This window comes from Dicentrarchus labrax, unplaced genomic scaffold (assembly GCF_905237075.1).
Source record: "Dicentrarchus labrax unplaced genomic scaffold, dlabrax2021, whole genome shotgun sequence".
In the NCBI taxonomy this organism is placed as follows: domain Eukaryota; kingdom Metazoa; phylum Chordata; class Actinopteri; family Moronidae; genus Dicentrarchus; species Dicentrarchus labrax.
Window position 1 is genome coordinate 23,110,506 of NW_026136710.1, and position 23,007 is coordinate 23,133,512.

At 39.2% G+C, this 23,007-nt stretch overlaps 2 protein-coding genes across 3 annotated transcripts in view; both read right to left on the reverse strand.

The window, feature by feature from the left end:
• The window catches only part of eeig1b (estrogen-induced osteoclastogenesis regulator 1b), a 31,769-nt gene extending 20,309 nt beyond the window's left edge, over window positions 1–11,460 (reverse strand). Inside the window, 2 exon segments of the mRNA XM_051412358.1 lie at window positions 10,615–10,908; window positions 11,262–11,460. Coding sequence (XP_051268318.1) covers window positions 10,615–10,760 — 146 coding nt within the window. The 5' untranslated portion in view covers window positions 10,761–10,908; window positions 11,262–11,460.
• Window positions 11,461–13,950: 2,490 nt separating this feature from the next.
• Window positions 13,951–21,832, reverse strand: naif1 (nuclear apoptosis inducing factor 1). 2 transcript variants are annotated; one of them, XR_007886204.1, is made up of 4 exons: window positions 21,262–21,832; window positions 18,655–18,705; window positions 15,847–17,273; window positions 13,951–15,521 (listed from the first exon to the last, which is right to left on the reverse strand). XR_007886204.1 is itself a non-coding variant. In XM_051412364.1 (3 exons), exons 1-3 carry the CDS (start codon window positions 21,704–21,706, stop codon window positions 16,723–16,725), a joined length of 1,047 nt encoding a protein of 348 aa, XP_051268324.1. In that variant the 5' UTR covers window positions 21,707–21,832; the 3' UTR covers window positions 13,951–16,722. The 2 variants fall into 2 exon arrangements, 1 of the variants encoding a protein (XP_051268324.1); XM_051412364.1 differs by having other exon boundaries at window positions 13,951–17,273.
• Window positions 21,833–23,007: the final 1,175 nt, after the last annotated feature.

Genomic DNA, 23,007 nt, shown 5'->3' on the forward strand with positions numbered 1-23,007 from the left:
TGGCACTAATGCAGGGGTGGCATGAAGTATGTGTCTCAGTTTTCCAGTTCTTCCCACTTTATGCAATTCCTATACCGTTTATGGACCCCAGTATGCAGAAATATTTAAATACACTAGGCAAGAAACTGCATGGTGTTTGCCCCAAAACTGCGTAGGATTAGCATGAATGTCTGCAAAGGGGAGACTCGTGGGTACCCACAGAACCATTTTCATTCACCAGTTTCCATCACCAAAATTTTGCCTAATTTTGAAAAATTATTTATCCCGTTTTCCGACATGCTAGCGTGACATGCTGGGACAATGGATGCGTTAGGTCATCTAATTTCATATGATACCAGTATAGTGACTTTAGCTTTAAAATGGAGCCTGCTACAGCCTTTGAAAGACAGTGTGGAGTGGAAGACGGAAGGTAAGGCAAGACTCAACAATCGACAATCTTTCTTGGCTCTGATTGGTTGTTTTTGTTCGGGCCAGGTGGATTCTTACAAATATCATTTTGAGCACTAGGAGGAGCCAGAGGAAGCAGATTTTTTTCACAGATTATCTGTCTCATGTACTACTGTCAGGATATAGTGAAGGTTTCAGCAAGTATGATGAAAAGTTATTTTCTTAAAAGTTACCTACTGCAGCTTTAAAGGAGCCCTGTAGAGTTTTCTTGTTAAAAAAAACAATTTTCTGTTTACATCCATTACTGTGTGTATCCTTGAGCTCTAACAAATGTGCTGAATGCATGTTCTTATATGTCTCTAATATTTTACATCAGCATGGTTTAAATCCATGTTTGCTAGCTGCTAGCCTAGTCTTCTCATTCACCACCTTTGCACTACTGCTTTTTTACTTGAAATGATTTTTCTGCTCATTTCTGATTCACTCACAGGGTCTCTCTTTTTCTCAGTCAGTAGAAGCAATTTCAAGAATTTATGTTTTTTTTATTATTGTTTCGGGTTTTTTTCCCCCTTTGTTGGATAGGACAGCTGAAAATAGACAGGAAAGGGGGTGGGGAGAGGGGATAACAGACAGCAAACGGCCACAGGTCAGACTCGAACCCTGGGACTCAGCCTTGGTACATGGGGCGCCAGCTCTACCAGGTGAGCTAGCCATAATTTTTAACAAAGTGACTGAAATGAGTGGATGTGTGGAATATCAACCAGACACAAATTATTATTCAATGTGTGTTTATATTAGGACTGTAAGAAATGTCATGTTTTTAACATGCAAAGTTTTACTGAGGTTTGTGAACAAAGCTTTGAATGTTTTATGATATTTTATGATGCCATCACCCTATGAAAAAACAAATCTAAAATCTCACTATGTAAAGCAGCTTTGTATCTTGGTTGACTGTATATGTATTGTATGGGTTCCATTGTTCTTTTGTGTGTCTGTATGTACATTCTGTACTGTTTTTGTAATATCTTATATTATTTATATACAGTCCTGTTTGTTAACTAAAAAAAAATTAAATCCTTGAACAAAATCCTCAATTTGACTGAAGTGATTCATCAGATTTAGTTCTTTTTGTTGAGTAAAGGCAGAATGAGTAGGATTTTTCGGTTGCTGTTAAGCCAGGTAGAGAGTGAACCGTTAGTAAGAACAAAGCAGTGAATTATGTTCTAAAGCATAAATAAACAGGGCCACACCTCCGCACAACCCTGCTTGAAGGAGCCACATTGCTGGATTTGGTGTGAATGCCTGCAACTGAAGCCACGCCTCATCTTGTCTGCTGCATGTGTCAGACAGACACACAGACCGGCAGCTTCTCACACAGACAAGCATAAGAGAGAGTTACAGAGACTGATGTAACCTGGGTCACTCTATTTTGAGTCGTGATGTCACACCCTGCGTGCTGCAGAATGACTACCATGAGACATTAGAATTTGAATGTTAGCATTATGATTAAAGCTTCAAAGTAGTCATTACAGCCCTAGTTTATATATGTCTTAAAACATCTCTGGAGATATTACATCACAACCAAAGGCCAACCAAACTTGGCTTTCTATTTTTCTCCTCACTCTGTATGAGAGTGGTGGTTATAATAAATGACCCAAAGGCCACAGCCTAATATAGCTTACCCTGACTAGAACTTCACTACAACACTTGGACACTTATCTGCTTAGATAATGTAGGAAATGCCCACTTGTGTACATGATTGTGTTTTCCAGGAACGCTAAAGTGTTGCTACAAATGTGTTTGGGTTAAAAACTCCCACTTAAACAAACTCTGTCTTGTTTTTCTGGCAGAAGAATCTGAGGAATGAGACAGAGATGCAAATGAGCCTGACATACACTCGCACAAGCACACACACGCTGACACACACATCACTTTTGAGGGAATTACATAGACTAACGTTCATTTCTTGGAGACTTACCCTAACCCTAGCCATAGCCACTTTTTGCCTAATCCTAACCCTATTGTCCCTTATTGGACAAGCTGTCACCAGTTAACTTTAGTCTGAAACATGTCCTTGAAGGTAGCCAAAGTCAGACACACACACACACACACACACAAAAAAAAAAAAAATATATATATATATATATATATATATAATACATATAATACTGGTAAAATTATTAAGCCATTGCTTTTTAATAATTCAAGACAAAATGATAGCTAGAGCAGTACTGTGTATGTCATTTGGTTGCTGAGTGTGTTTTGTGTGTCCTTTATTAGCCATTAGAGTGTGATATATATGTTCTTATGTAACAATACACTGGCTTTTGTTATTTAGTATGTCTAAGGCAGTGGCAGCCTAAAGGTTAAACAGGGAGGCTGCTCCCAAACATGCATGTCTGTAACTGTGTGAAAGTGAATATGAAGCAAGTGTGGGCAGTCTGTGTGAAATGCACTCCTGTGAGCATGATGATGAGCAACTGCTGACTGCTCTAACCATGGGACCAAACTACAATAACTAACTTTCCAGTGTGCATGCACCTGACCCTTTCACCTCACACAGTATCTTAGCCACACGCTTCAGTTTGAAAACCTCTGACAATAGAAATGCATCATATCTTATAGGGTAATGACCTATATTACAATTTTTCATCTGTAAAGTAACTTATAACCAATATTGGGCAGTAACCTATTACTAGTCATACTATTAAAGTAGTGTAAAGTAATAAAGTACTAAAGTAAGGTAATAACATTACTTTAGTCATAATACTACTTTCCCCTGAAACTAGAAGTAAAACCTGAACTCCAGAAATTTAAGTAACCCTAACTCAATTTTGTAAGTTAAAGAAATTATTGATTAAGCAGTTTTTACTAATATTTTACACCGACTATATTTTCTAATCTTTATTTGTACTGTGAAAATACCTAGTAAAAAGTAATTAAACAGCAATGTTTCTGTCACTTACAAAACTAAGCTAGTGTCACTCAAGATTTCTAGTAAAAGCAAACAGCTTTTGAAATCCAACAATCCAATTACATCCTTGGATTCATTTTTGTAATCGTGGAGGAAACTATCTTGGAAGCTGGAAAAATGCCATTACTTTGATTTTAACGAACAAAACTGGATTTTAATCATAAATCGTAATTTTAGGAAGAAAGGACAAAATTACCAAGCAGAAGAAAAGTAATACAACTAATAATGTAATTATTGTTAGTTATAAGTAAAGTAATAATATTCCTTTTGAAATGAGTAACGATTAATGAGGAATAAATTACATTTTTAGCCCAACACTACTGGGAACTATAGCTGTCAAAAATGTATGTAGTGGAGTAAAAAGTACAATATTTGCCCCTAAAATGTAGAATAAAAACGCAGTGTTCCGTTGTCCCATTGGTCATTTTTGACAAGATTTGTTGCTCTGCAGCACTACAGTACTTCATTATAATGCTGTTTTATCACACATTTTACCTTTATCAATAAATTGCAGCTTCTGCAATTTGCATATTCCACTTGGAATATTGCGATTTCTGACCTGAAAATGGCACTAAAAATGGAAAGCTAAGTGATCCCCATAGCTTACACAATACATCCTGAGGGGAACAAGAGTGTTTGTACCACATTTCATGGAAATGCATCCAATACTGGACAGTATTACAGTATTACAGTATTTCAGTCTAGAGCTAGAGTTGCCAGTATAATAACTGAACTCTGATGACTCAGTGATCACGCTGTGAACTCACTGATCAGTGTATTAAACCATATTTGAGTTTGGAACACAGTGAACACACATATGGACGCAGGAGCTGTAGATTATGTCACAGCAGTGCTTTGAGAAACTTTAAGTGGCATTGAATCTACTGAAAGTGATGTGAATCCAGCTGCTGCACTGCTAGACAAACATTTTTACAGCCACCTGTAAAAACCAGTATTTAACACATTTTGTGTTGAGTGCAACATTAACAGGTTATAATGATAGTGAGGTTGACACAACCTGATTTACACACACCCGTGATAACAGTGCAGTGACACAGATCATCTTAAGATTTCCAGTTCTGAAAACAGAAAAGAGGAAGCGGAAAAGCAATCCAAAGATAGAGGTCTGTAACTCACAGCCTTAATCTCCTCTTTATTCTAATCTATTACTTGATTTTTAGTTATGGTTATAAAGTTAATGAAGCAATCAAGATAAGCACATACTACATTTAATCAATTTTTCCCTTTTTCCCCATGGCTGTGAAAGTTTACTTGTTTACAAAGACCATTCTAACAGAACAATAATGTGACTTTTCTGATTGTAACCTTATACCTTTTTTAAAGTCTGCTTTTACCAAAGGTGTAAGCACACCTGACACTGAATAGTGAAAGCAGAATAAGGATTATTTGCATTCATAGCAGACAGGAGAGACTAAGCAGACACACTGGTTAGAGACCAGCAGATCAGACTGGTTACACTTCCCTTTTCCAGACCAGTACTGCAACTAGAAACAGCTTCTGAGCTGCTCTTGAGTTCTCCTCTACTCAAACCAAACCCCTGCGCAAAGCTTCCCACCACAGTTACACACCACATAAAGGGTACAGAGCGGTACAGCAATATCTCATGGGTAATCCAAACCATAATACAGCAAAAACATCAGCTAAGGTCAGTGTTAAAGTATGAGTGCGATATGGTAAAAACATCATAGGTTATTTATTTTGACAGATATTGCAATTCACAATTATGTGGGAATTTTTGCATCACAAATGGAATTTTCACTAAATAAAACTATTAAAATCATGATTATGTGAAATATTTGGCAGTCTGTACCAAACAAACATGTTTCCTACATCTGGAGAACAAGATTTGTAGACCATGGCATCTCTTACAGCTCTTGCAAATTGCATATTGCTCTGCGACTGGCATATACCACCTGGCTGTATTGTAATTTTGATTATATTTCAATTAATTGTGCAGCCCTAGAAAGTACTAATGAGACCATAAATTGTGAGGATAACTGTCCTTGACTGCCACCTCACATTCAAGTAAATAACAACATGATCTTTCTTCATTAAAGACGACAACACTGACAGTCGACAGTTTGGAACTACTTTATGTCATGACATTTCTATAAAAAATAAAAAATAAAAAATAAAAAAAACCATCCTCTAATCAGTCTCCACTGATTGAGACGCATCATTTACAAGAGTTTACGCTAGTTTTTGATAACCTTCTACTTAGTATTTTTCTATTCTAGTGCAGTGGTTTGAACTTGTGCTTTAGATGCTGTAGAAACACCAACGGACTGCAATGTTTAGCCTCTCTGAGCCGTTAGTTTAGCTACAACACAGCCACTAGGTCTCCGGGAGAGTCTGACAGCAGCTGCTCACAGCTGGTTAGCTCTGACGGTCAGTCAGCGTTGAGGCCACACTGTCACTGTTCTTTGCATTTTTCTGATACATTTACAGGGAGGAAGCTGGCAGAATTGAAGGGTGTAGTTGCACTTTACACAGATGTCAAAATGTTGCTTTACTCTTTGAAATGCACAGGAATGAATAGCTGCTTTATGTGCATACATGCTTTTATTTTGGGCAGTCCCATTCATTTTTTGATGAATCATTAACTTGAATCATTAGTATACGGTGGCTGACAAGGGCAAAAGCACCGCAAACGCTGCACACACAAAAACACACAAACACATAAAACAAATCCAACAGAAAAACGCAGCAACAGAAAAATGCTGCAATCACAGAAACGAAGCAGAAGCACAAACTTACAAACCCACAAAACAAATGCCAAAGAAAAATGCTGCAAATTTCAAAAACACACAAAACCCCAAAACAACAACTTTTTTAAACACTTGGCCATAAAATTTTATAATATTATAATCTTTTACAATATTATAACATTATAATAATTATAATTGCCCTTGTAGGCCACCGTATTAGTACCATTAGACACAATTTAATTTAAACATGATTCACTGAGGAACACCTAAGATACATGACAGTTTTATTATGTAATGCTAAATATGAAGCTAGGACCAGTAGGTGATTAGCTTAGCATAAAAACTGAAAACAGGGGGAATCAGGTAGCTGTCCAAAGGTCTTTGCTATTTGCCTGGAAACCTTGCAGTGATGACTCTGCAAGAAATACTTCCTGCAAGTAACAAAACCACGACTTGTCTTTTTTTGTGTGTGTGAATTAAAACAAACAACAAATAAAGTGTTAAGTTGGAAGCTTTAGAAGTGTTGGTAGGTGGACATGTTTACCTTTGGACAGTGACAGTAGCTTGCTTTCAGTCTTTATGATAAGCTAAGCTAATTGCCTGCTGGCTTTTAGCAGACAGATATGACTAACTCTAAGGAACCTGAATAAACATATTTCTCAAAGCATTATCAAACTTATTATCAACCCCAGGTACTGTTAATTAACTCAGTATTTCCATGAACCCTGTTTAAAAGAAAGCCTTCCTTGCAGCTGCCCCCCCTCTAGCAGGCTGCTCTGTGTGGTCCGGGAGGGTAAATGGTGACCTGGAGACCTTTGCAGTGCATAAAAGAAAATATGCAGTGCTAGATATGAATCAACAGGTAAATATGAGATAGGAGGCCAATTGACTTTTATACTAGCAATGTAGACACTGTACTAAATGTAGGTCAAATCAGTGAACCTTTAAGGGCCTTGGTAGGAAGTGTATTCTGTAAGACTCAGTCACTTTGTGTACTTGTAGAAAAGAAGAAAGAAAAGACGAACCAACACTGTGAGGGAACCTAATGTTATGATCAGTCACTTGTGTTGGATCTGCATGTCTTTATTGAACCTCTCCGCTGTTGGTTGTCCGTTGTGTAACACAGTGCCTGATGTTGAGGGCAACGCCTGTGTTCAATTGAATTAGATATGGGAGAGGAATTTGTTCAAGTGCTGCTGCTCTCAGTGCATTTCTGACTTTGCTGTTGGGTTTACACCGCCTACAGCTGCATGTTAAGACACAATGCTTAGCTGAAAGAAGGTGTCCGAAAGCTTAAATCAAACATGAATGTTGCTCACTGTATCTTAGTTTCAGCATCTCAAACAAGACCTTATTTGAAGTCAATGGGTTTTTTTGAATGGGTTTTTGGTTAGATGCCTGAAATGAGGTCTGTGGTTCAAATCATATTTTGCTCTCAGTCAACAAATACCCCACCTGTGAATGTTGAAGCTTTTACTTGTCTTAAAATAGCCGGTTGCTTACTCGTTGACATTAAAACAGACTTATGTACTTAATAGTCCACCTTCACAGCCTTGTTGTCTTTATACTTGCAATCTTGCACACTATTCTAACTCAAACTTTACAAAGATTTAAGTTAAGAAGCTGGAAGTTTAGTGGTGGTTACATTGACATTTATAGCCTAACTTAACCTTTTTACTTCTGGCGATTGCCCATAATCATCCATTAGCAGTGAACAAGGTGTAAATTAAACTGATGCCTGAAGAAGAATTACATCTTAACTCCACGGTTATATCATATCAATATCACGAGCAATTACAGGCACAGTACTATAAGCACATCCCTTAAAGGCCTTCAAATGAAAATATAATATATGGTCTATTAACCATCAGTCGCACAATTACGGCACCGTAGTTAACAAGTGAGCCAACTGCTGACACCAGATCTGTCTGTTTCAGCTCAGCGGGTAATTGATTGATCATATTAAACGGTCACTTTGTAGTAATAAATTAGAGCAACACATTGCAGAGCCAGGGGGAAAAAAGAAATCCTTCTAAAAAAGTTGGGAAATTTAAAGACAAACCTAATCAGTCATAAAGCCGGCCGTGCTTATGATCTCCACAACCAAATCCCTGGGGGGACCCTGGAAAGATTTGGTGACAAGAAAGTTATTGGTGACCAAAAACAGAACCTCTAAAAAGTCTGTATTTGTAAAGCAATAGACCTTTTATCACAGCCACCATTGACATGAAATAGTAGGGTAAATACAGCCATTACAAATGACACTAATAAAAACGGTCCAGTGTGCAGAATTTAGTGGAATCTAGTGGTGAACTTGCAGATTGCAACTAAATGAACACATTTCATAGAAACCTATGCTATGGGGAAGTTGGGTAACTGTCAGCCATAAACACCTGCTGTTCACTGTAACGGAGCTCTTTGCATGCAGGCAAATGTGCTGACACAGAGCCGTATCTGCTAGTCGCCTGTTCGTTTAGGACTGACCTACAGATTTTAGTGATTACTTTGAAAGGTTTGACTCCGCTTGGCCCAGTTATCTGTCTGAACTGCTGATCCTCATTTATCACTGTTAATCCTCCTGACTGCTCTTGTGTCCAGGTTAAAGGGTAAAGGTGACTGTCTGAGACGGTTTCAGTCTTTTCAAGTCACTGTTCTATCTTTCAACTGCATATTTCTTTCCTTGTAAATAAAGATGACTGTTAAAAGGACAATCTTCATGTTTTTTGCAATTTACTAGAATTTGCATAGTCTTTACATTTGCCAGACAGCCACTGGTTTATATTCATTTCACTAGAATATGAAACTCAATTTGCTCCGTGTGCAGCTGAGTAGAGCCACTGAAACTGCTGTTTTTATCATTAGTGAATAAAGGATTTATTTAGTTGCGATGTTACAATGATATTCAAGGTAAAAATACTGTTTTTGTCTATGGAGTCTGGTGGCGAGTGAAAGTGATATTGTGGCTGTTTCTGGTTCAACAAACGGTCTGTCTCTGTAGGGACTTTTAATGGACGCACTTTGACTGGCATAACTGTCCCCAAAGATTAGCCAACATTACATGGAAGCCATAGCAGCCTTTTGATACCTTTTTCTCATCTAACTCTGAATTAAAAGGTTTATTTCCACCAAACCAGAGTTGGTGATTGTTGGAAGACTAACAAAGACAGTTTTGGTGTGTTTTATTTTGTTTCTGTCCAGCTTAAGGCATGGTCAACAATTATTGGCTAGGTAAAATTACTTTTGTCAGGCTTTTGGTTAGGCTTTTGTCAATGGAGTCTGGTTGACCATAGCGTGTCCACTGTTTTAGCCTAAGATGCTGGTAAATTTTGGATATATAACCTTTAAAAAGATTGTTTGTTATTCTTTGAAACCTGCAGACATGTCATGGCACTTCCCCATAGCTTACTCATACTGAGCCACAAATGTAATAAGAGTGACTCGTACTGAAGTCATGTCAGTGAGACGTTTATACTGATGGCTGGAGGATGGGGGGGTTGTGTTTGGAGCCAACTTCTTAACTAGTAGCTAATTGTAAATCTTCAAAGGGTCAGTTCAGCTAAACCACAAAAAAACATTTTGCTACTAGTACTGATATAGTGTCAGTTTTATATGTAATATGTTTGAGAAATCTGTCACTGAGATTTAGTTGAAATGTCTTAGTTACTCCACAGACCTCACAGTGGAAAAACCAAAGAGACGCTGGTCACTTTGAGTCCCATTCTTTTTTTTTTTTTTTTATCATTTAGAGCATTTTGACCAAAGCTAAATTGGTTCGGAACCTGAAAAATTGGTTCCCAGCTGGAACCAAAACATAGCAGGTTTTCCTTTGGAACCAAAGTGGGCGTGTCACGTTCTACTGATTGTTGTGCATTGTTCAGTGCCCTCTGTTGCTGATGCACCTGATTACAATGGTTCCACTCAAAACTGGTGGACACGGGGGCTGGTAGATAGCACCGCTAAGAGCCAGAGCTAATTTAAACAGGGAACCGACTCCCTTCCCTTTCAAACACCTAGTTTTAAACAGTTTGGAGAATTTCAACCAAAAATAAATTGGCTTGGAAACTAAAAAATTGCTTCCCAGCTGGAACCAAAATATAGCAGGTTTTCCTGGGGAACGTTGTGCATTGTGCAGCGCCCTCTGTTAATGATAGAATGTTGGCTGGTTCACTAGATAGCAGCACAGGGCTGTGTCAATGCTGGGCAGCTCCCAGTGTGAACGTACACCAGGATGGAGCTGAGAAACATCAGGAAGGCAACTTTCCCAGGACACATAAGGGTGAAATAACAACAGTTTCATACCAGTTTCTCCAGTGGAAAACTACCAACAGACGTCAATAATCCACCCCTTTGTAGCAGACTGTGTCTACATCAACCAGCCCTGCTCTGTTTGTAGGAAACATTAGTGTCAGTGATTGAAATGGAAAAGAGTGACATGTAACACCTGTGGAGGAAAAGTCAGTGAGTTTCGTGGCTGCATGCAATAGAGGCTTTAGAGGGCCACAACAAGGAAGTTGTTTTAACTACCTGGATGATAAGATGGCAAAGTCCCCACCATCAATCAGCCGGATCTTGCAGAAAAGCACTCCATTGACGAAAGGCACTGCTGTGAGTTCCTCCAGTGTGAAGTGCACCTGAAACTTAAACTTCTTCTTTTTCATCAAAAAAGACATTGTCCCCAGCGGCTGCAGTGCACTCACTGTGTGATGAGCACCAATGAATGGAAATAGGAAAAATAAAAATACTGTATGTGGCTTTAAAGTGGGGGCTGGGAATCCTTCTGTGGTTCGGGGTTAGTCATTTCTGAAGAACTGTTTGGACCTGGAAATGAGAAAAAGAAAACACTTGTTGAAGTTACAGCCTACAAGATGAGCTCGGTTTCATTTGCAGCTGCGTGGAAAGGTTTTTGCAGCAGTGACAGCTGTGGTAATCATGTGCTGAGGTTTTCTACTACACACTGCAGCTGTACGACAAAACCTCCGACACACTGGCACACTTCTGGCTTATGAATTTGGTGTTTTCTAACACTTTCAGACACGATCTGCTATGTTCGCTCGTCTTTCTCTAACAGTAACAGACTCTCGCAGTGCACACAGCTGCCACGCAAACACCCAAACCACTCGGCGACTCACTATTCGTATCTTTCCTAAAAACTTCCAGCAAATCCTTCTTACCGTTCAGTCGGCCCGATGCTCCTCATACTTGGAAAACAGAACAGCTGTGTACCGCTGCAGAGAAACTGAGTCTGGGTTCTTGGTACTTTTCACAGCTTCAGTGCATCCTCACCAACTTTTCCCTCTACAGCAGAGAGCTCAACGACAGTCGGACCGGGCGGCTCCGTCAGTGAACATCTCACATCTCACTCAGTTAGGGACCGTCCACAAAGTCTGAGCGCAGCAGGGGCGGGTCGAGACAAAGATTTATAGGGTGGCCAGAGGGTGGCATGTTAAAGAAGCCCATTTCTGCCAATCTGATGAAAAAATAAAATAAAATCTGCAAGTCATTATAACGAGAAACCCTCTCACACTATTGACTTAGTATCTCAAAATAATAAGAAAGTTTCTCAATATTTGGACTTAAAATAATGACTTTGAGAAAGTTTGTCATTATAATGGCTTACAGAATCTTTTTTTTTATGTAAAATTGGGCTTCCACAGCATGTAGACTTTAAGGAGAACCAAAAATATATACTGATTCAATCACAATTAAATATATCAGTATTTGCTTGGAAAAGCCCCCAAATAAAGACATTTTAAATGGTACATTTATTGTGGCACATTAGTGAAGCATTGGATAGAAATATCTCAAATTTGGCATTTGAAATCAATACATTGTGTTACTTCCAAATCTTCAGACAGTTTTACAAATACATGTCTTTTTTCATTGAACATAAAGTCCAAGTGAAACAGAAATCAGATTGCTATTTGCTTCTGCATATTCAAGTATTTCCCAGGCAGCTAGCGCTGTGTGTTACGTCCCCCAGTGAGAGCTCCCAGTGAACAGCACGTCCACACCGGGGCTGAATGCAGCATTCGATGCGGACATAGGACACTTTGATGACAGGGAACAAAGACAGACAGAGGTGTTTTTAACGCCGGTTTTTGGCTCCCGTCACCCCGGGGCTAAGTTAGCTAACATAAGTGCCACAAGCTAACAAGCGAATGGAAACTCAGTAAGTCTCCTCGTTAGCGCTGTCATCAAACTGTCCTCCGTCTGTCCTCCGTCTGTCTCAGAGGTTGTGTTCACTGGGAGGCTGCTGAGCCCCGTTCGGTTGCATGCAAACAGCAGCTAGCAGTTAGTGGTTAGTGGAGGAAAAAAACAGACGATCTATCCTCCTTTAAATATGATCCAGTTTCACCAATAATCAGTGAGACCCCGCCCCCCAGAAACACTCAGCAATGGTAGCCAGCCAACTAATGAATCTTTGCTCTGTGTCACTAAAAGTTAAAGATTGATTGACAGGTGAATGTTGTCATATTATTGGTTGAATTTGGTTAGTTCATGCTTACGTAAGCACACATCACGTTTAAAGAAAGACAAAATGATTGGATTTTGATATAGAAATTCAAAGAAATTGAGTTTTTGTGAAGTTTTTGGCATCCGTTGTTGAATATGGGTACAATATAATTGAGGATGCAGTCTGCAGGATTAAAATTACATTTTTCATTTAACTTGGATTTAACACTTGTCATGTGGCCATAGCAGATCATTAAATTATATGTGTTATTTTCCGTTTTTCAAACTGGGGTGGCCAGGATGTTTTGAAGGGGGGCCACTGCAATATTTTCAGTGTTTGATTCTGAAGTATTCAGATCAGATTACTGTAATCCAGTACATTACATTACTAATGACATAAATTGTATCCAGTCACTGACTACATTTCAAAATTGGAATAATTTAACATATGGACATATGTTATACCAACATATATATAATATTCATATATAGTCCATATAGTGTCATGTCATCATTGAAAACTGTAACTTTTTCATATATTGACATATATGTAATAATATATCACATGACAATAATAAAAAAATATATATGTTTGCCATAAATGCAACATAAAGTAGGTCGAGTGTGTAACATTTAGGAGGATCTATTTTCAGAAATGGAATACAACGGGTGCCCGGTTAGCTCAGTTGATAGAGCTGGTGACCCATGTACCAAGGCTGAGTCCTTGCTGATAGAGCTGGTGACCCATGTACCAAGGCTGAGTCCTTGCTGCAGTGGCCCAGGGTTTGTGTCCGACCTGTGGCCCTTTGCTGCGTGTCATCCCCGCTCTCTCTGCCCCCATTTCCTGTCTACCTTCGACTGTCTCTATCAATTAAAGGCAATAAAGAGCCCAAAAAATATATACTTTAAAAAAAGAAATGGAATATAATATACATAGATATGTTTTCATTAATGTATAATCATTAGTGAAAATAAGAACTGTTGTGTTCTTGTTACCTTAGAATGAGACGTATTTATCTAGAGCCACAGGTTGCCTTCCATTCTTTCCTTTTGCAAGTTTCACAGCCACTGTAGTTTCTCCTAAAAGCTTCATTTCCAGGTCGTCAAATACAGATGTGAGCGTTGTTCAGCTAGTTGTAATCTGCAACTTCACTACTAGATGCCACAACTTTTGTTTTATCACTGAATCTTCATCACTGTAATACAATTACAAGGAAAATATTTGCTCATTATATTAAATATTAAATGATTTCAAGAGAAATCAAACACAAAATTACAAAAGAGTTGGTGTTTTATTTTTAGTTATCTTATGGGAATGTAAGAAAATCAAGCAAGGCATTTAGCAATTAGCAACATATTAGCAAAAACAGTCAAACTATTGACTATGATATATTAAAGATACAGTAATCTGGGAAGAATATTTATTTTTTGCAAGCCTCGACCCTGGAAGCCATCATATATATAAGTTTTAATGCAATTGTAGTTAATATCAAATAGCTGTGACCGATCTTTGGGTAAACTGAACTGAACACACACACACAGTGTAAGCGCTGTGGTTATCGAGGAAAAAACTCACAACACAAAGCTTATTGACATTTGTCCCTATGGAGTGCCTTATTCTTCTTAACTATTTGGTTGTAGAGGATTATTGTTGCCTCTTTGTGCCCAGGATCAGAATATAAATAGTGGACTTTGGGGCTGTATGATTCCTTTTTTCAGCCATGTGGGGGCAGAAGAACGTGACAGCAAGCTGCAAAGACAACATCTAACACACCATCACCTAATAAAGTTATGGTAAATATGTCAGCAAACAGTTGCCTATTTACACAGCCAAAACAATGTTACAATGTTCATGTAGGACCTCATCACCCTCTTTTTGGGGAAAGGCTCATTTTCAGGGCCTTTAATCTCTTTTTATGTCTTAAGAAAAGCTGTTTAAATTGCCATGTTGTTGAAAGGCACTACAAATGAACTTACCTTTACCTTCCCTCACCTTTATTCGCTGTGTGGACCTACTGTAAAGTCCACATGTACCTGCAGAGCAGTCTGATCGAGGAGATGTTAGGTTGTAGGTGAGAAACTTTATGAATCAACCTACCATAGTAACACATTAAAGCTGCCCAATAACACTGTCTCTGACCCAACCATGTCCTGCACAGTGAGTACAAATTGTTACCATTAAACCAGAGAAAAAGGGTTCCACAATAGACATTTTTCACTGCAGCCATTAGGACATGAAATAGTAGTCAAATTAAATATGGAGTTCAATTCCAGATCAAATGCATGTCAAATGTTATTGTAATGTTATGTTAAATATCTGTATCTTTGTTTCTCATCTTTTTGTATTTTCTGTTATGTTGCAAATGGAGCTGCTGTTGATCTGAGAAGAATTATCATCATCATTTAAAAACTTGAGTTGAAGTGCAACTAGCCAATCAATTTACAGATTTGTTTTCATCAGTTTCAAACATCCTATACAGTGATTTTCTTTTTTCAGGTAATCTAATAATCAGAGTAGAAACGTCCTTGGGCAAAGTACTGAACCCCAAATTGCTCGCAATTGCTTTGCCATCTGTGTGCATGGGTGATGTATGTATTGCTCCTGATGGCACCTTGCACTGCAGTGTGTGAATGTTTGTGTGTCAATGGGTGCATGTGACAAGCGTCGTAAAACGCTTTGAGTGGTGGCTAGACCAAAAAAGTGCTGTATAAATACAAGTCTATTTACCATTTATCATTTTTATCTAAATCTAAGTCACCTACCTAAAAGTTATATATACAAAATTCACTTGCCACTGGATGTATGGATGGAAAACAGATGGTTGCTACGGCACACCCGACTCCATTAACAAAATCAGTAATTTTAGCCTGCAGATCATCATAAAACAAACTTCAAACTGGAAAGAAACAAAATAAAACTCACCAAAAACGTGTTTGTTAGTCTTTTCAACAATCACCAACAGGGGTTTGGTCAAATCCTTAAATTAGAGTTATATGTGAAAAGAAATATCTGTGAAAAGGGCTGCAGCGGCCACAACATAAACTAACATTAGTCCTTTGCGACAAAGTCAAAGTACGTCGACCAAAAGTTGTTGTTTTTGCCAATGACCAGCTCAGATTGTTATTCTCAGTGTCTGACAGCATTATGGGAAGAATCCCTAAAGAATTTTTTTTTTAACCAGAAACCATAATATCACTATCACTCTCCACCAGACCCCATAGACAAAAATTATAATTTTACTTTGCAGATCATCATAACATCATAACTTCATTCAAAGTGGACAGACACAAAATAAAACTCACCAAAATTGTCTTTGTTAGTCTTTCCTCTGTTCACCAACAACAATCACCAACTCTGGTTTGGTTGAAATAAATCCTTAATTCACTGATGTAGATGATAAAAACAGCAGTTTCAGTGGCTCTACTCAGCTGCACACTGAGCAGACCGGCGATGGAAACAAACATCAGAGAGGCCGTGATAGGAACACAGGCAGAGGGAGAGTGACACCATGACTTTTTTGCTGCTATATTCATGTTATAAATCCAATTTATATAACTTAATACTTACTTAAAACTAAATAAATGGCTGTGGTATTCCACATTAAATACATTTCATCTCAATATTTACTTCAAACTACACTGCTGCTCCACCTTTGATTTGATTGCTTACACACACTGACCTCTTCTGGTTGATTAACAGTGGTGCACCCTGTGAACAAAACACAGGCTGCTAATTTTTCTTAAGTTTTATTCAGTTCTGAAGACATGGTGCGGATGAACTGACGACCCCAGCTGACTCTGCTCTTAAAAAACAAGACTACTTATTGTTCATTCAGAATAGACTTGAAAAAACCAAAGAATCAAATGTTCATCATTTAACATCAGGGCGATGACCATCTGCATCTCTGCAATAAAAACACAATTTCAATATTAAATCCAATGTATTAAATAGCACAAACTCCCTAATTGAAGTGTCAGATGGTAAAAATAATCTTCTCAACGTAAGTTTTTCTTTTTTCTTCTGACCAAACCATAAAACATAAGTAAAATTCTGTACATGCTCTCTCTAAGGCAACTTCTGACAAGCTTTTCATTGTTCTCTGAAGTCTCAGTGCATTGCCAGACACACACACACACACACACACACACACACACACACACACACACACACACACGTATCTATTGTGTCTCCTCGGCTTGCTGTGGAGGAGGTGGAGGAGTTTTGGGCCTGCTCTGCTCCTCTGTTCCTGCCCCTTCAGCTGTCCCTCCTGCTGCTGAGCTGCTAGTATTCGCCACCTCAGTCCCACTCTGCAGGAATTTGCGCAGGTCTTTGAGAGCGGGCCTGAGCATCTGCACTAACGCTAGCAGGGCAGCCTGGGTACCCTCCAGGGCCTGGGCCTGTCGTTCCTGGGCGAATGCCTGGGCCTCCTGGGAGCGCCGCATCATCTGCAGCAGCTCGTTCTGGCCCTCCAGGTGCTGGGCGATCTGTCGGATGTGGACGTTGGTGACTCTCTGCTCCTGCAGCAGGCGGGCCGAGTTGAGGGCGATGCGGCTCTTCAGCTCCTGAGGTTTGGCCTGACCCTGTGGCGGAGGCGGGGAAGCTGAGGATGAGGCCAGCATCTCAACCGGTGCCTCGACGGTGGCCACCACGGTGGGAGTGGAGTCGCTCACAGTGGTGGTGCAGTACTCCACCACGCCGCCATCCTCCAGAGTGTGGTACGTTGTTTCAGCTGGAAACAGGACAGGGAAACTGTTACTGTGGCCGAATAGTCTGCAAGTCTCCAGTCAGACCCAAAACTGAAAATATATTTGGGAGCAGGCATACGTCACACAGTCAGTATGTTTCCGTCTGTGGCAAACCCTTCATCATAGGTTAGTCATCAGAAAAATAAAGAGTCTTAAGAACAGAAACAGTGACAGAAATATGAGATTGTGTCAGTTAGTGGTGCATGTCAGTTCTGTCCACTTTGATGGAGACAGACTAAAGGGCACTCATCAACACCTATTCCTTTATTTATTTTTATATATAACGACATTGTTTGTTAATCAGCAACATCATAACATAATTGTTTGCCTGGCTATAGTATTTGGGCTCCAAAAGGGTATTCTTACCTACTGCTATGATTAGCAAAGACTTCGGAATTTACATTTACTGTCCTCAAATATCTTGTTTTGTCCACAACCCAAAGACATTCAGTTTACTGTCATAGAGGACAAAAGAAATGTAGTAGTTGACAAATGATCAATGAATTGACTAATTGTTGCAGCTCTACTACCAACTGGTTCTTAAAATGTAAGACAAGAATGAATTGTTGTCATTGGATAGATCCAGAAAACTTGATGATGATCAAGAAGTGGGTAGCTGCCGGCTGCTAAACAGATGCTGAAGGATTCAAATGTTCCCTGTAAACCACCGCTAAAGGACCAAACTGCCTGCGGACTAATCTTTTATTATCATTATTATTATATTTAAATTAGCAGAATTTGGTGTGGACAACTGCATTCCAAACCTCTTTTCAGCATCCTGTAATAAATATATCTTTTCACATAGTCAAATACTTTTAGTCAAGAATGAACAGACACAGTAGAGACTGGTGGAGCTACATTAAAGAGGACTTCAGAACTCACTCTGGTTACTTTCTGTACTTTTTTGAACATGAAACATCTTGTGTTGAGTTTTTATTTAATGATCAGAATACAATCGGCAATAGGAGAGCTTCTGTATGTGAATTCAGGCTTCTATTTACTTCACTATCAGAAAAGGCAAAAATATTCCAGTGAGAGATGAAAATGCAGGATTGTGGTGTTGCTGCCATCAATATTTGTCCAACTGTACTGAAACTGAACTTTCACATCATTCTCTTGGTAATTGCAGTTATTTGTTGCCTGTATATTTGTACAGTACTGAGTCAACTGTTGAACTATTAGTGGTATCAAGAATGACATATGTCAGTTCTTATCTATCTTTATGAGCCTCTGATCAGCATCTGCTGTCACAGTATGCTGATCAGAAATCACAGGTAATGATCATCTGTCCGTTCAACTAAGAAACACACTGACTGCTCTGCAAGTGTCAGCTATACAGTATCACGTAATTAGAAAAAGACTTACCATTCAGTGGCTTTGCTTCATCACAGACTGTGGCTGAGCCAGCTGGAAGAGCTGAAAGAGAATACAGACAGAATTATATGAGGCCAAAAACAACCAACAATCAAAGAAAAAGAAGACAATCTAAAACACTAAAATACAATTCAATTATGAGGCGAAAACCTGCAAAAATTCTAGTATTTTTCTCCCACAAGAGCCCAGTGATTCGTTCGATCTGGAAATCAGGGTCATGTTCCAGCATGGTTTCTGGGTCATGAAGGAAAGGAGGACAAGACTGATGTTTAGAACTCTAACGCATCCACGGTGAGCTCAGTGGCTGAGAGATGGTACACAAATCTACAGCGAGTCAAGTCATTATCACCGGCCAGGAAATAACTGGGAAGCAGTGAGGTGGTGAATGAGAGAAGAAGAAGAGAGTGGGCACAACTGGGGCAGCAGTTTGTTCAAAGACTCCCTTCAGACATCTTTTAAGACACGTACAACAATATGGAAAAATAATGTGTGTCTGATATGTTACTTGCTATAACTTCCAGTGACACTTGGGAGGAAAGCAGTCGGCGAACGTGACGTGAATACAACTTCAATACATTACCCAGTCTGTGAATAATATCTGCCGGAGTCACGTCAGATCAGCAGTGGTGGTTGTTTAACAATTAAGAAAACTAAACCCTAACTCCCATGATCCCACGCTACTTCAAGGCGACATCAAACTTTTGTTATTGTTTTGATTACAAAAGTGGCAGAAATTATATATTTATTAAATTATATATATATATTTATTATCATTTTCTGTCTAAAGCTTTTTGATTTACACAGAAGCTAGGATGGGTGGCAAGTCGGCAGCAGCTTCACTGATTTAACGTGTCAGTTCAGAGGTAAAAACAGTTCCACTCGCTCCATGAAAAGTATTAGTGTACACTGCTTAAGGTGGCAATAGATAAAGAAACATGCTGTTGCCTTCCAATAGATATAGGATGATGCAACATAATCTTTTATATAATGTCATATCTCCATATATTCATAGTAGGTTACATTGCTTTTGGCAGTGAAAAAAAATTTACTTACTTTTGAAGGCAATAAGTAAAGACATAAGTATGGTGACAGGGCAACAACTGCTCCCCAGCCTCTTATTATACATACAAGGAAGTATACCAGACTCTTTAAAAGGTAAACAAACAAACAAAAGTTACATTTATCTTAATGTTGGCTAGGAAGGCTATAATGATGGAGTGGGTTGGGGATGATTCTACTTCTGCTCAATTGTATAAATCTCTGATATCTGATGTCACTAAAGAGAGGCTGAGATGCTGTATTGGTGGGGGAACTCATCTTTTTTGTAAGAAAATGGGAGAAAACAATGAATCTTCACATTAAGTGCAGTTTGGCATGAAGATGACAGACTGAGCCGAGGGATTATTTTGTTCATTGTTCAACACTTCTGTGCTCTGGTGACTAGATGGTACGGAGTTGTTTTTATTGGGTCGTCTTCTTCTTCTTCAAAGTCTAAATCAATGTTTAAAAGAAAAGAGTTGTATAGTTCTGGAGGAGCTGTTTCACACCTGAGAAAATAACCCAGATGATGTCATCAGGTAGGGGAGCCCCTGACGGTTCGCAGTCCCACATACAGTACCTAGGTTCACTTTTTCATCTTTACTTTATTGATTATTGTGTAGTTTTACCTCTACAGGCTTCAAAACAATATTCAAATAAAATAACCAGAGATGAAAGAATTACTATTTAGTTATTTACATATGCAACCTGAGATGAGGATCGAAGCAGCTTTGTGTTGGGGAGTCCTGAGCCAAAAAGGTTGGGAACCATACTGGTTTAAAGAACACCTGCAGTCCTTAAGGTGGATTTAGTTCTATTAAACATCTGCAACAGAGGTGAACTCTTCATTTGAACTCTAATATCACATTTGCTCTTCAATCAATCAATCAATCAATCAATCCTTCTTTATCAAGCCTGCTTCCGCTGGTTGAATTAAACAACAGAAATGCATCTGATGCTGCACCACAATCCAGGTTGCATGTTTGCTTTTTTTTCTTATCATTTTTGCAGGGCTGCACTATTTGGTAAAAACATCATATTGCGATCACTTTGACAGATATTGTAACAAATTAATGATCAGTGGGTATGATCATTTTTAATCATTTTCATTTTCACTAAAAAAACTATTAAAATCATGCTGACATGACATTTGTTGGGGTCTGTACTAAACAAACATATTTTCTTACATCTGGAAAACAACATTTGTAGGACAGGGCATCTCAGCAGCACTACAGTACTTCATTATAATACTTCATTATAATGCTGTTTGTCACACTTTTATCAAAAACATTGCAGCTTCTATAATTTGCATATGGCACAAGGCAATATTGTGATTTGGATAATATTTCAATACCTGTGCAGCTGTAAGTAATGCAGCATCTCTCCACTGCTGGAGATCTACTTCCTGTTACACTGACTGTTGAACAGCAGAGTGTCTCAGCCTCAGTCACATCTTTCACTTAACACAGTAACTTTTCTTGCTCCGTACAGCAGCATACACCACATCTGGCACTGAGTGCACCCTGAGCATGCTTACAGTGAAAACTTTTACCAACTCACTCTCTGCCAGTGTGACAGTCGCGGTGGTGTTCACTGTGACCGGTAAAGTTATCTCAGCATCCGAGTCTCCTGCAGGTAAGCTGATGATGGTGGCCTCCCCCAGGAGGTTACAGATCCTCTGCTGCATAGCAGTGAGGATGACGGGAACTGGAGTGCAGTCGGCGGAGGTCCCCTCTATAGCTGCCCGCGCCTGGGCCACCTTCCGCCGGACCTCCGTCTTCATGTCGGACCACTTCTTTTTCACCTCGGGCAACTCTCTGGGACAGGTGGTGACAGCGTTCACCTTTTTCAGGATATCCACCCACGCGTTATTCTTTGCCATGTGGGTGACTCCAGCATTGAAGTGGTTAACCAGTGTGTGCTTTTGTTTCTCTATTTCTTCCACAATAATTTCCACCTCTCTCTCCGAGAAATTCATTTTTCTCTTTTTCGCGACCGATGCCATAGTTGCAGAAATTGCTCTTTTGGAGAGGTAATTGTGCGTATTGTACGCAAAAATAGTAGGATTTACTCAATTGATGTGCGCAACGTAATGGCTTCCAGAATCGGCTTCTTCTTCCTACTAACAACGCTTACGTTAGCTGGGCGGGAGGCCCCGCCCGCTGATACCCGATTGGCTAGTAATCTCCCGGTCATGTTAAATTCTCTGTTACTATTGGCTCAATCAAACGCCAGTCACTCAGCGGGCCAAACAAACTATGTTTTTCAAAAAAATACTCACCGTTATCTCACCTTATCTTACAGTCGAAGTTGGTGAATATGAGCCTGATATGAATATTTCCTATTTTTTATTTCAATAACTAGAAAATGAAAAGTACAAAATAATAAACTCACACAATTTTAAATATATTTATTTTTAGAAATACACTCTCCATGTGCCATAAAATAATGTAATGTATAATGTCAAATGTGTGTGTGTACATTTCAGTTTTTTGATTAAAAAAAGAAACCTACCAGTATTAGTTGAGAAAAAACTTGACTGATGACTCTGAAAACATCCTTCTACTGTCACACTCTGCTCATACAGCATTCAAACAGCACACTGGAGGGACAGGGAGAAACACTGATTTCTGACTGGAGAGGGGCTTTAAGTGCTCAGAGTTCATCTTCCAAATGATTTCAGTGAGCTCCAGAGGTCTCTTCAGTCAGTTTGCTGTGAGCAGCAGATGGCAGCGGATACACACATTTTGGAAATGTATGTTAAGTTGATAAAAAGACAGCAGGTCTGTACAACACTCACACTATATGAAAAAGGAGGCTATCTTATACACTCTTTCTTCTTATATGTTTCAGTATTTTGAAGAATTCATAAGGGCTGGTGCAATGAATGATGGGTAGTTTTTCAGAGTTGAAGCTGTGAGGACTGATGCAGCCCTTGGTGCTTTAGGTGGGGCATTATGGGTAGACAGAATTGTATCGTTATTATACAGCGCTGAGGAGTCACTGCAGTCAGCACATAGCTTTATAATACAAAGCTCCTCAAGCTCTTTTCACTAAGAATATCTGGACTCCACTCAACGTGGAGGACCGTTCTGAGGGACCATTATGACAGATGTGTCCAGAGGTGGGTCCAGGGGTGGCACTGGCAGCACCCCATTATCCTTACCTCTTCCACACCACACTGTCTTTCGGAGGCTGTAGCGGGCTCAAAAGTTCGAGTGAAGGTACTGATAGCTTATGAAACTAGAAGACCTAAGGCATCTATTGGTTTATCACGCTAGTTTGTCAGGAAGAGGGCTAAATAAC